Source organism: Anticarsia gemmatalis, chromosome 2 (genome assembly GCF_050436995.1).
Source record: "Anticarsia gemmatalis isolate Benzon Research Colony breed Stoneville strain chromosome 2, ilAntGemm2 primary, whole genome shotgun sequence".
In the NCBI taxonomy this organism is placed as follows: Eukaryota; Metazoa; Arthropoda; class Insecta; order Lepidoptera; family Erebidae; genus Anticarsia; species Anticarsia gemmatalis.
This window is the reverse complement of record NC_134746.1, coordinates 10,130,729-10,147,310: the sequence shown is the minus strand read 5'-3', so window position 1 is coordinate 10,147,310 and position 16,582 is coordinate 10,130,729. Positions and strand designations below refer to the sequence as shown.

General features: G+C 39.2%; 2 protein-coding genes across 15 annotated transcripts in view; one reads left to right on the top strand and one right to left on the bottom strand.

The window, feature by feature from the left end:
• Positions 1–3,957: 3,957 nt before the first annotated feature.
• LOC142978550 (uncharacterized) lies at positions 3,958–6,169 on the top strand. The gene has a single exon (XM_076123041.1). The coding sequence runs from the start codon at positions 4,055–4,057 to the stop codon at positions 6,104–6,106; it is 2,052 nt and encodes a 683-aa protein (XP_075979156.1). The 5' UTR covers positions 3,958–4,054; the 3' UTR covers positions 6,107–6,169.
• Positions 6,170–7,130: 961 nt separating this feature from the next.
• raskol (Ras GTPase-activating protein raskol) overlaps positions 7,131–16,582 on the bottom strand; it is a 159,641-nt gene continuing 150,189 nt past the window's right edge. For all 14 annotated transcript variants that reach the window (XM_076131646.1, XM_076131662.1, XM_076131654.1 and 11 more), the window contains 11 exons: positions 15,710–15,855; positions 14,881–15,108; positions 14,273–14,472; positions 13,553–13,761; positions 13,121–13,233; positions 12,627–12,793; positions 11,651–11,905; positions 11,312–11,412; positions 9,218–11,219; positions 9,015–9,130; positions 7,131–8,709 (listed from right to left, as the gene is read on the bottom strand). In XM_076131646.1, the coding sequence (XP_075987761.1) occupies positions 8,496–8,709; positions 9,015–9,130; positions 9,218–11,219; positions 11,312–11,412; positions 11,651–11,905; positions 12,627–12,793; positions 13,121–13,233; positions 13,553–13,761; positions 14,273–14,472; positions 14,881–15,108; positions 15,710–15,855 (3,751 nt within the window). In that variant the 3' untranslated portion in view covers positions 7,131–8,495. The remainder of the gene's footprint in view (positions 8,710–9,014; positions 9,131–9,217; positions 11,220–11,311; positions 11,413–11,650; positions 11,906–12,626; positions 12,794–13,120; positions 13,234–13,552; positions 13,762–14,272; positions 14,473–14,880; positions 15,109–15,709; positions 15,856–16,582) is intronic.

Sequence of the window (16,582 nt, the reverse complement as noted above, 5' to 3'; positions counted from 1 at the left end):
AGATGTTGATAAGGCCGATATTTTCGTTCATACGCTGTCAGCCGACGAACTATAATAAACGCGTGTGTCACTCGTGGAGTTAACAGTGACGCGCTCACACAACTCCGCACAGTACTACGTGTTAGTACCAGTAGTCAGTACGTATGTAGGTAAACGCACCGCAGAATCTCCGCATGACTTTGAAAATAAGTAGGCGGCCTTACACTGTTCTATTAAAAACTTTCAAATCGACTAGTTTCATGAACCCAATTCTACAAAAGTCCACAGTCGTAGAAACGTTATATGGTAAAAATAAAATGTCTCCTCAAAGCATTAAGAGGTTGTTCACCCAATATTTGGGCATCGCCCTCCTCCCTTCAGGGACTATTTGTCAAAGGATACAGTCTTGTCGTCGTGCTTTTGCTTTCTCATTTTACGTGTTAGACACTCGTAAGTTGGATTGAGTGATGCCACCTGTCCACTACTCACTGTCTATAAAACAATATTATTAAGTAGACGTTTTTACTGTTTCGTTCAACTTGAAAAAAAAGAACGCATTATTTTTATGTGTAGTTTTTAACGTAGTGTGTATCCTCATTCTAAGTATTTTTGTTTGTTTAAAGAGGTACACAAATGGCCATTTCAGAGTAAGTAAATTGAAGCCTGTTTGAGTAAATAAATGTTTTTCACTAAATCATCATGATCTTCATATATGTTGCGATTTAGATTTTAGATTCTCAAAGTTACGATTTAACAAAGTTTTGACACCACTTGAAACATTTCAAGGTCGTAAATAATTTTGTTATATCAAAGAAATATTATTTATTACGTCTCGTATAATATTTTACTGCTGATAATATGTGTAAATAATGTAATGCAAATATTTTGCGGAAATATACTTCATCTTCTAAAATAATGATCCGACTAGCATTTGAATTGATCCGTCTCGTGTAGAGCATGAGATATAAATAAAATTGGCACGCGCCACGTCGCAAATTTGTATAATAATAAACAATCTTTACGCTAAATATAAATTTTGATGCGCTTTCCGATAATGCGGCTTAACCGCTTCATAAGCGTTGCATAATAATGTGCGGCTCACAATACGTACAAGTACGTGGCGCAGGCGCAGCGCGCGCACACACGCCTCGCCCGACACGTGCATACACACATGCATACGAGATAAGAGCTCGGTCAATGAACCTGCATGAGAAATAGCGCCTGAAATTAATATAAATCTTCCAAGGTAGCATCTTACGATATATAAATAAACACTATTACTTTTCTGTCGTGCGCTATTAAGGTTATTAAAAGATGTTCAGTTAACTGACATGGAAATCGTGCAGCAATCTCGAGCTCTGTAGCTCAAGTTATAAACCAATAAGCATTGCAAGTAACATCGTAAAATGAGTCGTAGACAATAGCTGGTTATTGTTTAGAATAACGGCTGAGCGCTGCGCTAGGCGGAACGAGCGGCTGTGATCTTGAATGGAGTGAAAGTGGCTTCGGATACTTCCTGACACGTGGAAAGTGAACGCCGGTTCATGAGCACCCAGACACGACAAAGCAGCCTGCAGCCGAGTGCAGCCTGCCTAGCGTCTAGCTACAGATACACATCTCACGTGCTGGCGACATGGACCAAACTTTCGGTGCCCTTTACAATGTTTACTACCACTGATAGTATTATGAAATGTTCAAAGATAATATAATTGAATCCCGTCGAAAATATTTGTAACTTCTTTTATAATTTGTGCCCTAGGCTTCTACCCAATTGAAATAAACTGAAACCCAGCAATACCAGTTGCGACTTGTTTGCTACCCGATTTATATCGTAGTTGAATTCTTAAAGATTGAATTCAAAATCATATTAAATTATTACTCTCGTCTCTTGTACAAATATTACCAGTACACTATTTTAGCTTGTAGTCGAAAAATGTTTTATAAGACCCTTTTTTGGTGAAACCATAAAAAAAAGAATTTAGAAGTTGATCAATACAGGAATCAGAAGTGCAATATTTGGGAGAGAAAGACCCTTGTTTTGGACTGTCACGAGCTAAATTGTCAAATAATGTTCAAGAATTTATTAGTAGTGGGTGATATGATAGATATGATAGACTTACAACAAGATGAGTAACGTGATTCCATAGGAAGGTGAAAAAACTCATTTGGTCATTGACAAAACTAAATCGTATGTCGTAAATCAGGCCAGGCTTGGTTGTGCAATACGAGCCTCGCCCTGTAAAATAGTAGTGATTTGGCCACATGAGAGTCCACTAACATGTATTTTCTCGTTACGTTACTTCATAAATTGTGTAATGTCTAAGCTGTTTTGCACTATTGAGTACCATTCTCACGTAGAAATATCAACCGATATATTGTTTTTCAAACAGCTTTTGAATCAGAATATGAAAAGAATTACAAATTGTAATATAAACAAACGATGTGGACTAGCATCGGAGTCAACGTACAGAGTCTATAATTTAGTCAGTGAATCACATTAAATTAAAGAATGTGAATTCTTTCAAAGGCGTTGCTGTGTCATCGTCACGAGTCCGGCCCCCTGTCCATGAATCATACATTATTTAATATCGGGTCAATCGCGTCATTTAGGTAAATGCATATGTACTTGGTCAATTGTTCAATAGGAATATAATAATTATAAAATATCAGCTGGTTAGGTTTCTACGGAAATGGTGGCTGAGGGAAATGAATCACGTTTTCTTTATTTCGTTTGCTGGAACAACCTATGCGGTGCGTAGAAACGGTCAATGCCTGTTCTTTGTTGTGACCCAGTCCTATTTACATGCGATCCGTTATGGTGATGTATGTGTGACGCGTGTGACAAAAAGTTGATGCTCTCTAACCCTGAAGTAAACAAATATTTTGAGATCGGTATACCTCATGAATTTTGTAGTGTTTTGTTGTTCTTTGACGTACTCTGTGTATATGATACTCATAATAATTATCATGATGGACATTTGCTTCAGCAGCTTTGAATCTATTTATAAAATAAGCCCAGAATGTGAATGTTTAATTTGGAAAAACGAAGGTATAATTCGTGAAGCCCATATTAATGAAGTAGCCTACCTACATTATTCTAGTTTCTTCCTGCTACTTTCATTGTATCCTTCGACCGCATTATAAGCCCTATTTTAATTGTTTCATTTGGATTTTCGAAATATTTTAATGAGTTTACACATGTATATAATTTATATCTACGACATCTTAATATGTCTTTGTTAAACTATTTTATACTTCACAAACTTATTTGTTACTTGAGCGCGTAATCGATCTCATAGTTACAAATCAATGTAGCCGACCACAAGTCGAACTTCATTCACTACCGTGTTTACGCCAGTGTCTAGAGCGGTCAATCGATTCCACATCAGGCGACCGATGTAAAGTTTTTCTTGATTGATGGTTTCCGGAACATCGTACGAAGCTTAAATATTGAGATGAATTCGCCAGTGCGTATGAATGAGGTGAGGAATTATTCAGGTGATGGATTGCCGAGGGTCGTTCACCCCGGGGTGCGGGTCTTCGACCGGCCGAGTTTCACACAGCTGATCGCGCCACGCCGCCGACGCGCCGCTGATGCGCGCGCCTCGCTTGCCCCGACAACTAACGCGCGAATGCGCGACTGTCCATTTACATGTATAAATAAATATTTTACTTATGTGTAGTATGGAAACCGTTATTTGGGAGTGCATTAATAATTCTACACAATTAAATTTTGTAATACGGATGCGTCTTTGCATATTTTATTAAAATCGGGGTTGCGCCCTTCTGTCACATTGTGCCTCTACTCGACGATAGATGGCGCTAAAAATATCAGTACGAAAAGATTTAGATGTATGGTGTAAAACCTATTTGTTGTGTGATTTGATGTTAATCTTTTTGGCTATTGCAAGTTAATGCTGGCCATTAGCATTTATTACGTATTAAGAGAATGATCTTTTCATGTTATCTGTCATTGAAAGAAAGTAGCGAGCATTTTTTTTCTAAATTGCAGTAATATTCGATTCAGTAATATATCACTGGTTATTTTAAAGTAAATTTAATATTTACATAAATCATGGGTCACGATAAATTTAAATCGCTCGAAACGAGCCATGAGCAGCACGTCAAGCGACATTTACGCGTGTTATACACGCGGGAAACACACGAGAAAGAAGTATTTATGAACGAGCTGAAAGCATATCGCAGGCAAAAAGATAAAGAAATGTTCAGGAGTATTAGAGATTCCGTGGGACCGCGGTGGTATCAAGCGCTTAGCGTTCCACAGAGAACTGCACTTGACAGCTTAGCAACGTCAATATACCAAGATCTGTTAGAGGGCCGGCCGGTAAGAACAGCGACTGTCATGCGAGCGCTCGGTCTGTATCCGCGACCCTCTTACTCAGACCTCATGACTTGTAATTACTTAGGTCGAGAAGATCCCAAGGAGATGCTTGCACAGTTATACAATTTAACATTCGGTTATTCTATTGAAGGGAAGCGTTTCTCTTACACTCTGAACGCAAGACTTATATTGTCAGCTATTCTGTATTTGGGTCAAGAAAACTTGATACAGTTACTTCGAGAAAGGTTTCGCCCCGATGTTGTCGAGACAAAACGTCCCCCTAGACCTGTTGTAAAACCGGAACCACCTTTAAAGTCACCGTACCTGCAAAAGTTGGTGGCATTTCTTTGGGAGAAACCTAGACGTAAGCGTAAACGTCCTGCTCCTCTCCCAAATCTGGATGACCTGGATGACCCGTATGAGGAAGAGCCAATAATGCTTAGGACGCCGCCGCCGGCTCCACCACCACCAAAAGAGAAGAAAAGATCATCACGAGCGGTGTGCGACCAGATCGCTGGTGTTATTCCTATAGAACCTCGTAAACCATCGGTTACCGACGTTCCGTATAAAAAGGCTATCAGACCCGGTCACCGCAGGGGCCGATCCTCAAAAGGTAGCCTTCCGGAGAAGAAGACCTATGGTATGGGTAGCGGAAAAAAGGCGCGTAGTGCTGTCCGCCGTAAAAAGCCTGTGGCGCCATCGACTGGTATGCACAACGCCCAATATAATATAAATGGCGTCTTCGAAATTAACGGCAAGATGTTATTCATTTTGGGGAGTGTTTCAATATTACCAGCGCACGGGGATCTTATTCATGGAGGTTATGCACATGTGGGTACCGAAAATATTAATATACATTGCGGTTTTCGTGGACGACCACCGCCACTCGAAGCAGATCCATGCGATTGTCTAAAGAAATGGCAAAACACTGTATTCAAATATGTTAAGGACAATAAATGTTATTGCGGTCATCATTACGACTTCGGTAATGAAGGCACGTTCCCCCCGGACGAGTTACCTTTTTTCATGAAACCTACTCGTCACTCACCGTTACATTTTAATTACCAAACTATATTCGACTTGGATCCCAAACATCTTCACATTGAGAAGGAATTCAAGAAGCTTTGGGATACTGATAGCGTGTTACATGTCGATGATGGTACAATCGTTGTAAAAGACGACAAAAAGAAAAAGAAGAAAAAATCTTCCAAAACTTGTTTAGGCGCAAACCCGCGACCTGAGGACTACTTGAAATGTGCTTTACGTTTTATGAGGCGCGTGAACATCGCGGCGCGGCTGCCTGACTTGCACTTGGTTCCAGAGCTCAAGGAATGGATGAGGCGACGATTGTATGGACCATACAGTTCTTATGACAAGCGAGAATTTTTACGCAAGAGTAATACATATTGGCAATTTTTCGCTACTCTCGATCACAAAGGGTTCGGCCATGTATATCCTCCTGCTAACCCAGAGTATAAGGGTCACACTAATTGGATACACAAACAGAGATTGAATGAACAATTTCGAACTTATACTCAGAAATACAAATTATCTATGTTCAGGTCGCACGCTTACGTAACGAACTTGCTATGGCGGACCATGTATCAAGCGGAATTTCCAGACAAACAGTTTAGACAAATATATTTTTCTTACATGTTTGGTCGGTTAGAAGATTTAACATTAATTCAACCGTACAGCTCTAGAGAAGCAGCGGAAAGAGCCCGCGTGCTGTCATCAAATCGATACATATGTCTACCGGCAGGAGCCGAGAACTTGGAAAAGTAACGTGTTTGTCTTACATTGTAATTACGTCGTGAATTTGAAAAACCTTAATGCAATAAAATTATATACGCTTAAACATGTATATTAATTTATTTTGCAAGTAATTTTCAGTGCAATCTTAAGAAAATATTTACCCGAAAATTGGGAGGAAAATTATATATTTTTACTTACTAGTTTAATCCCGGTCTGCCTGGTTTAGGCGCATTAGGGCTAATTCTCATTATGGCTACTTCTCACTTGGGCTACTTCTCAATAGGGCAACTTCTCATTTGGGCTACTTCTCGTTAGGGCTACTTCTCAAAATTGGGGAATGTTTATTGAAATAAATGCTGTCTTTATGTACATATAATATAACATGTTTATTCATTCATAAGAGATTAATGACATTATTATAAGAATAAATCAACATTAATTGAACCAATGTAATTGGTAAGTATACAATGTTATAAGATTACTTCTTGTAATTACTTTAGTCTGGTTTGAAACTAACATTTATTTATAACATACACAAATCAATAGTTAAAGGATATGTAAACATTACTAGGTGTCACTTCTTTTAATTACTTGAATTTCAATAAAATCAACATAAATCCACACAATAATCAACAAACAATATTAATTAGGTATATATTTATAGAAGCATAATATCCCAAGTGAGAAGTTGCCCTATTGAGAAGTAGCCCAAGTGAGAAGTAGCCATAATGAGAATTAGCCCTAATGCGCCTAAACCGTCTGCCTGCTGTCACAAGTCTAATAATAGTTGCTTGCCTCTTGATAATAGTTGGTGTCCGTCCCCAAGATTAATTAAACTATCAATTCCCAAATGTTATCCAAATTGGAGAAGCGATTTGAACGAAAAAACAAAGCAAACATTTTGCTAATATTGAGTAAATATACACGGTCGAGTTGGATAATATATTATTATAATACCCTCAACGATGTAACTATAACACCCGAGGTTCTTCAATAATCATAATAATTTGGACTAATCATATTTGTACGAGGGTATAAAAATAAAAGTCGTAAGTACGTAATTCATAATTTAATGTGATAAGTTTCATACCTGTGCAGGTATAATTAACTTGCAGTTATGGCTTAAATTACATTTTTGCTGTAACTATGTTGCAGAATACGTCCTTACGTTGTGGTTCAAAGTAATCTTTATTAATTTGATACAAGGTTTACAATTACTTATTAGGTTCTTTAACGTTCAATATATCCAATATTATAATACTACAAAGGTATTAAAAATAAATTTTGTTTTCATACCACATTTCACTTAACGTATTTCTAAGAATATTATGATACAAGTCTTATATTATTATTATAAAATCTATAACGTTTTATTTTAAAATACAACACTAGGACTGCAATTGCAGCGGGTTCGATTGGACCACTACAACTATAGTCTAAGGGATATTCAATCGTCTTTGGTATCATTGTTACTGAATCAAACGTCGACACGTGAAGCGAACCTACCATCGAATTGTGAAATACTGATATTTATAGAAAATTAATGTCATTTAAAGCATATTTCAATAAAACTAATGAAACAATGTAACAAAAATGATAAATGGCAAAACAATTATTGCGATACACAAAAGTTAATAAACAATTATATTAATACGTAATAACAAATATACTCGTGAGGTGAGTTAATATTGCTAATGAAGATAATATACCGATCCGAAGAAATGTTATCAACAATACAACTGAGTGCAGAACCGACAATTGTTGTGCATAAAAGTATGAAACTTTAAAATAAGAGAACGTACTACTAATACGTTAACTTGAACAGAACAATACATTTGTGCGAGAAAGTAACGTGAGTAATGAGTAGAGAGTAAAATATAAATATCTACAACCACGCGGTATCGTCTAGTACAACTAAATTCTTTGAAAGCTTATTGAAGGTTAGGGCAAATCTATTCACACATTTCATCATACTCGAACAATAAAGTTAATTTCAAATGTACTACATATCTTCATCACTAGTAAAATATTGTATCAACATCAATGCCATTCGTCGTCCAATGAAAACAGAGATCATATTAAAAGAGCATTAACTCGAAATGAGGATAGCACTATTGTGGATTTAAACATTTTCGCTTAAAGATTTATATTTTGCCGAATACAATATCGATGCGTCAAAACTAGAGAAATGCTATAATAATTATAATTTTATCGATTGTTTCATAAGAGAACTTTTAAAACACATTTTAGAGGAAACGAAACGAACATATTCTTTTTCGGTACGTAATCTTAAAAAGTATTAACGGGCGAATCTAGAACTTTAAGGCGCTTACAAAGCGTTACCGATGCAAGGGTCACTTGACACGGAAACTAGGTGGTGACAAAATATAAATCTGACCAAATGAAGAAGTAAGTTGTGTTATATCTGCAGCTCCTGGTGCGAGTGGGGGGAGTGCGGCGCGTGGGGCGGGGCGCGCTGCTGCAGGTGCACGAGCGCGGACAGCAGGCGCGTGTTGGCCTCGTCCAGCGCCGCGATGCGGTGCTCCTGCGCCTCGATCACCCGCTGCTTGTGCGACAGCGCCGCCGCCATCTTGCGCTGCTCGTTTCTAAGCTCCTCCTCCACGCAGATCAACCTGCAAAATTGGTAACGTTTTGATCAACTGCCGCTGTTTGAGTGGTTACTACCGATGATTACGAGATCTCGGATTTATTTTCGGGGTGACCTAAGTGTTCTGCTTTTGTAATTATTATTTAAATATTCTAAAATAGTACGGCAGAGTTTAGGAAACAGGCTCATCCTTTGTTTCATGGGGCTAACAATAAGAAAGCATTGCAAAGCAGTAGGTAAATAAGGCGTAAAATTACATTAAAAATGATATCATTAACAAGAGTTAAAAATAGTACTTTGGTTTTCAACGAGTATAAATGCGACTCTTACCTAGATATGATAGCCTTCATTTTGGCATCGGTCGGGTCCTGACCCGGTTCGGCGGGCCCTAACCTTCCCCGCAGTAGCTCGACTGAACGTTTTAACCTCTCGATTTCGCGTTCATACTGTAACGAGAAGAAGAAAATAATAAGACATGCTTCAGTGCAGTTTGTATCCAAAATATTTCGAGTAACATGACCAGAATAGCTTACCTGCTCGATGGTCCTGTGGTGCTTTGAGGCGCGTCTTCGACCCGTCGTATTGTAGAGCGTGTCCTCAACCTCGTCGGAGCTGTCGGTGAGGTCCCGCGCAGATTCCAGGCTGAGTCTCCGCTGTGGTTTGTCTCGCGTCACGCCCTCGCTCCGCACGGTGACGCGCTCACTCGCCTCGCTCGACGCGGACTCACGATTGAATACGCTCCGTGAAGGAGATTCCCGCCTTTCCCGCACGCCATAGTACTCCTGGTGCCTTTCGAGATCCTCATTCAATCTACTGCTGGACATCTTCGCACCCGAGTACGTTCTGTCTAGCGGATAGTTGGTCTCCGGGATCGCACTCTCTGTCATGGAATACTTTTCCGGGGAGTTCTTGGAGTTCTCCATGTTGTAGAGAGCCTTTTGACTTCGCGAAATCTGTAACCTGTACATTTCTTTGTTCACTTCCTCTACGTTAGAGTCGGATCTGCTCATAGGGTAGCCGGAATCTGTTGAAATGTGGTGAGGTTTGCTTTCGTATAAGGATTCTCCTCTTTGCCCAAAATGTTTGAAGTTAATCTGGTTTTGATTCGTGGAGTAAGAGAGCATAGGGTTTGTTCTAGGCATTCGCGTTTTACTATTCTTTCGTAGACTTGGCGAATTACTAGAGGATTCGTCATCCCGTATCCTCGGAGAGTGACTGTGATTGCTTCTCTGGTACAAGTCTTCATAATTACAGTTATCTCTGGTGAGTTTTCGGTGGGTATTGTTGCGATTCTGTTGGTCATAGTTTCTACTATCCTCGTTGAAGTTAGTAGAACCCTCTTCAGAGTTTGTCTCTACGTTGTCCGTGCTCAAGCCCTCCTCATCTATCGATGAACTGGATGAGCCACAAGGACAACGCTTTGAGTTTCTGTTCTCATTATTCTTTTTCTCCTGCGACTGACGATTGTCATCCATGTTGTAAACCGGATTCGTGAACACTAGAGGGGCGACCTTAGAGTTCATGTTCGTGTTTGATGGAGCGTTATCGGCAGTGGTAAAGTTTTGGATTCCGTACTTCTGGATATCATACTCAATTTTTTGTTGCACTGGACTCTTGGGATAGAACTTTTCATTTTTACTGTCGTAATATTGCTTGTCCCTCTGTTTCTGGTAGTTGATTTGTGAGAACCGACTCATCGGTTGACCGCCGTTCTCGTAAGGCTGGTGATGGTGCGTTGTATTTTCAATGGGACTTGAACTTTGGCTGTATGTTGCGATACTTTGGTACCCAGAACTAGCAACGTTGGAGAGCCCACTGATGGATACATTGGATCCGTTGTTCGTGTAGTTGGTTTTGTTGCCATTTATTATGTTGTTATTGTTGGACATTGATTGTGACAAGTTCTTTTTGTTCATAATGAGTTTGTCCTCAACTATATCACCGGTGTCGTCCGCGTACTTCAAGAGGTCGGACAATTCCTCTAGGGTGGCAGTTTCTTTCATGATATTTTGCATGTCGTTGGAGCAATAGTTGTGGTTGATGCTGTCGTTGCTCGGTGATCTCTCAGTGCTGTTGTAGTTAGAGTTGTGGAAATGTTGTTGATTGTAGTTGTTAGGTTTGTATCGGTCTTGGAACCTGCGCTCCAAGCTCTCGCCGATACCGTTGCTGATGCCTTTGGGATACTGGTCAGAGCCGAAGCCGATTTGCACGACTTTCAAGTTCACGCAATGTTCCTGGTTGTTGTATTGTGAACTGTATCTATCAGGGTTAACGGCCTGACTTGGTGGGTTGGAACCGTAACCTTTTCTTGGCAGTGTTGCAGATCGAATATTGAAACTCGGAGACTTCGTAACGGCTGCATAACCGGGTTTGTATTTAGAGTCCTCGGCGTTAGATTTTGACGGACTGATGTTAAATTGGATGCCATTTTTGTTCATGATGGGTGAACTGTGAGCAAAGTTGTTGTTCATTTGACCGTTAGTGACCGGCTCGGGGGCTGGTTTAGTTGGTGTATTGCACGTAGGGTCGTTGAACCTGTAAAGTAATAAAGGTCTATAGCATCTTGTACAATGTATGGAAGAATATAAGTAGATACTATCATTAGGCATTTATGTTATTTCGCTCACCTAAAGATGTTATCTGAGATGGGTTGAGTAGGTGATGAGATATCGTTGCTTACTAGTCTCTTGCTCAGTTCATCCAGAATGTCAGACAATGGTTCCAGTTCCTGGAAATATAAACATTGTTATTACACATTTATAAAAATATGTTTTGGCTTTGAAAATATCTTGTGACATCAAAAATGGTCACAATGTTTCTATTATGTTTTCAATATTTGACAAATTGTTTTACAGGTTTTTTTTTTTTTTTCTTTTTATTAGTTTTGTTGAACATTCAAAGTTTAATTACAAATCCTTAGGATATAATTACAAAATAGTACGTAAACCATAATTTCAATAAGGTACCTGTGTCTTATTAGCGGGTAACTTCGGCAAGCTATCAACCAGCAACGAATGTAGCGTCGCAAGTTGCTTGCCTAAGTCAACGTGTGGCGCCCACTCGGGGTCGGGCTCCACGGCGTCCCGCGCCTCCGAGCCCTGCGACGTTTGCGACGTGTGCGACGTGTGGGACGTGTGCGACGCGGCTGAGTTGCGCTTACTGCCGTCCTGCTGCTGTTGCTGTTGCTGTTGTTGTTGCTGCTGCTGGTCTTGGGGACGCGTCTGTTGGTGTGCATTATAGATTTTAGTTGCGTTGTTGATATATTTTGAAAACTTTCATAAAAACATCGAATATGATTTGATTACAGTCGTTTTAAACAGAAATAAACTATCATTTTTCGTTGACAGGTGTTCAACGTTGGACATTCCCTATGGACTTTCTATGCCTCTATTTATTCGTTAAGGTGATAATATCTTCTTTTATTGTTTCTACACTTTTACTAACTAAGTTACTCATCCACAAAACTAACACTATATAATATACAAAGATCACGGACTTTAACCCCTTAAAGACTTTAAATTGTCCGTGCACCTCTGCACCGTATAACTAAGAATTATAATACTCATTTTACAGACTTAGATATATTTTCATTGTCTTATTCCAGATTCAGAAACGCATTGTTAAAGACTATCACAACAAATGTAATCTTAGATAGAAACTAAAATTACGTATTTTTAAAATCAATGTATGTAACGTAATGTATATAATGCACCTTTAAGGTTCCCTCATTTTTTATTTTTTTATAAATATATATATTTTTTAGTTTATTAACTGGGTGCACCCGAGCTTGCTTAACTATATTCAATATTTCTTTAATAATACGTGGATAACGTTGTGAGCTACACATTTGTATAAAACTGTTTGTTAATATTTATTATTAAGAAAAGTGTGTAACTGTTTGTTTTCCCTAAATAAATAAATAAATAAATATTAAGATCTTACCGAGATAGCTCTAAGGAAGGCCTTCATGTTGGGTGCCTCCTGCTCGAGGAAGTCGTTGAGGAACTCCATGAAGGCCTCCTTGCCCTGGAAGCGCGTGAAGTTGGCCAGCGTCTGCAGCGTCTTCGCCACCAGCGTCAGGTTGCGAGCCGCGCGCTCGTTCGGGTATTCTGTAATACATTATAAGCGTTAGAATATCTATTCTTTTATATACTCGTTTATTCAGACACAAAAAAACTGCTTTATATAGGTTTTATATCAAACCGAGCTTTTCGATATATCGCGTGCATTTTTTTATGTTGGCGCCGTATACCTAATTGTATTCAAGTAGCGCAAGAGAATTAATAATATATTAAATACATTAACAAGATATGCAATAATTTCTGTCGCACGTTTGTGTAGACTCCCTAAAACACGAAACGGTTTATTTTATTTAACTATTTGTACATATTTTATTTCATGTCATCAAAAATTAAGTGCGTTATATCGATACATACCACTAGTAATTCCAAAGAGGCTAGGCGACAGAATGGCTGGACAGAGGAAGCGCAGGAAGATGGACGCGCTGATCAGGTTGTCTGATATATCCTCGCGACCCATCGCCGTCAGTCTGTGAATAACATAATAGCAGATTAATGAAATTGACAATGTACTATGATTTATACATTTTCATATTTTTTGAGGATTTGGGGAGAATTAAATAAAAGCACGGATAACCCAGTTTTAGCGATTTTATCGTTGTTTTCAAAATTGTTGTTGTAAATCATACTATTATATTCTCATTAATCTTGTGAATGATTGTCATTGATATTAGGATACCTCCGAGATCTTAAATAAATCGTACATAAGAATTACACAGCATACATTTTTATCGTTTTGGTTAAATTAACACTACGATCAATAACAGGAATAAAAGTACAGGTACGTACCTCTCCCGGAAAGTAGCGAAGCAGTCCCGGAGCGGTGGCGGGAACCTGCTGGCTGACGCTGCGATGGAGCGCCAGGCGAGCGTGACGGCGTCGCGCAGCGCGGCCTGCTGGCGCCGCAGCGCGCCCGCGCCGCCCGCGCGCAGCGGGTCCACCTCGCACTCCGCCGCGCCCGGGCCCGCCGCAGACATCACCGCCTCCAACAACGTCTCCTGCGATACAAAACAATATTTGTTAGTGAAATATCAAACAGATCATGCTTGCTCTATTTGCTGGAAAATACAAACTAGACTAGGTGAAATACAACAGCAAAATATATTCTGCTAGTAACTCCTAAGAATTTTAGTATAACGTCGTGTTTATTCAAACATGTTTGATCACATATAAAGATTGATTCCAGCTTTTATGTATGTGAAACAAAAAACACACGACACTAAGTAAAAAGCAAATTATTCTGCAAAATTATTTAATAACAAGAAACTACTCATAACTTTTAAACTCTCGCGTTGCATGTTTAATGTATAATAGAATACGGGAATTAACGCGAACACGCATTTTACCTTAAAATGCCTAACCTTTCGGCGCAGGTTGCACTCACCGTGGTCGCAGGCTGACTCAGCCTGAGACTAAGTAACAAGAAACTACTCCTTTATTACTTTATTTTAATGCGTATCTATTGTTAGGAATAAGGAATACATAGCAGCTATAATGAATGATTCTAACCTGCAGGTACTGATCGCCCACCAGCTTGAGATAGGCCTCCATGCTCTTGGTGGCGAGCGAGTTCCCGCGGAAGGTGAGCGAGTGGTCGCCGGTGCGGCGCACGTCCAGCGCCACCACGTCGGCGAGGTACCGCGGCGCCAGCCCCGCGCCCGCCATGCACAGCACCAGTGCACATCCTATGTCTTCCTTCGCTTTTACACCTGCAATTATCAAAAAATAAATCATGAACTGGATACGGTCAAACATTACCTTGAAGCGCACTGTCAGTGCGAAAAAAGTAAAGTAGATATGTAAGTAACTAAGTAAGTAAGCCTATAAAAACAAAAAGAAGCCAAAAAACAAAAAGAAGAACAATCAATTGATTGGATATATAACTGAAAACCTCCGCGAGGTTTTTAGTGCATATGAGGAGACACGTACATTTCGCTAAAAACTCAATTATAGGCTTGCTATGACATTCTCCTTTATCAGAAAGGTCAAGTGCTGCTGCGCTGGTAATTTAGCTATTTATCTATTCAGCCCATTTCTACCCATTGCTTAGAACAAGCCACTCCCTCGATACGCCACTTGACACGGTATATCCATACTCATAGCTGAATTTAACTTACCAATCACAGGTTCCAAATATTCACAGAGCCTTCTATAATTCCGTTTCAGATAGTCAAGGAACCTGGCGTAGTGGTCAATGGGCAGTACATCAACGCTCTGGAAGCGACACTTGATGCGCAGCGCGGCGGGCGGCGCCGCGGGCGACTGCTTGTCTATCTCCGTCAGGGGGTACCATCGCTCGTTGAGGTATCGGGACGATACGTCGTCGACCGGGATACGTACTGTACCTGGAAATAAAAGTAGGAATACATTTAGTTTCTATAATAGTAGATATATTTAAAATAAGGTAAGTATAGTCAAAGATTAAACATTTTTTTTTATAAACCAAATTACTCTAGCTGTAATACGTTTGTTAGTTATCTTTTTATGACCTTTAGGCGCAGCGCAGACGGCACACTTTTTGTGCGATCGAGTCTGTGTACTAATGTGGTAAAGTCTATTAAAAACTTAAACTTCCCGTATCTTGTTTTTTCTTTAGACTCATACATGTCCAAACAGGAGCGGAATAAACAATACAGCACACTTCATCCCACATTTTTCTTTTTAAATGTCTATCATGATATTCTGCAGACTCGAACGCACACAAAAAGTGTGCCGTCTGCGCTGCACCTTAACTGTAGGAAGGTATATCTTAATATAGCATGGAAGACATATTTACGAAAATAGAATGCTTTAGTCACTCTACTATTGCATTAAATTAGTGTGGATATATTTGCTTGTACATGAACAATGTTTTGATCATTTCACTATAACATTAGTGTGACTCCTACTAATATAACAGTCCTTTGCAGGAGCATCACATAGAATAAAGCTATAGATAATACTAACCAACTAGTGCGTGTTTGTCCCGCTTGCGCGAGCGTCGCTCGGGCTCTCTGTACACGTTGACGTGTATGGCGTGCACGGCGGGCAGGCTGCCGAACTCGTACACCTCGCCCCAGAAACACAGGTCCGTCTTTAATTTTGATGATGATCTGAAAACAAACAGATTTCATTATAGTTGGCTGTTAATGTTTACTGCTATTAGTAGTTTTGAACTCTAGAAACTACTCTAACTCTCGTTTATGGCCAGTTTCACAGCAGATAAGTGTGGAATAATTTATTTAACAGATTATGTCACAACAAATGTAGGAAAACATGTGTTAAAGGTTCATCTGATAAGCTATTCCTTATTGAGAAAAGGGGTTTCGTTTCGTTTTTGATTCGATCCAGAAATCGTACTCCGTTACCAATTAAAATTGAGTAGTAAATATGAAAGTAAATCCTGTTTTTTTATTAAATTATGTGGCGGCTGAAATGTCTATGATCTATGACTTAGCAAATGAAGTACGCTTGATTATGATATAACTGAAAAATGCGTTAAAACAAACTATTGAAATAGGTCTTATCGTAAATCAGCATTTATAACGCATCGAAGTGTAAAAAGTAATAAATTAATAATGAAGCAAAAGAAAATAAGAAATAGTTATTGATGTTGAATTTGCGTGTGTAAGAGTCTATGAATAAATTTGCTAAATATACGAAATTCTAGCGCAAAGCAAATCGGGTAATTAACGCATAAATCGCGTAGGCATAGGAAAAAATCTACACGCGAGACAAGTGTAATTAAACTATAATCTTTAAGAATGATAATAATTGATTAACTTGTTTCATTAGATTCGGTTGAAAAGAATGTAGGCAGGTAATTCTCGCGATATCATG

What these genes read in the sequence shown, in the direction of transcription:
- LOC142978550 (XM_076123041.1), top strand. Translation starts at nt 4,055, where the DNA reads ATGGGTCACGATAAATTTAAATCGCTCGAAACGAGCCATGAGCAGCAC.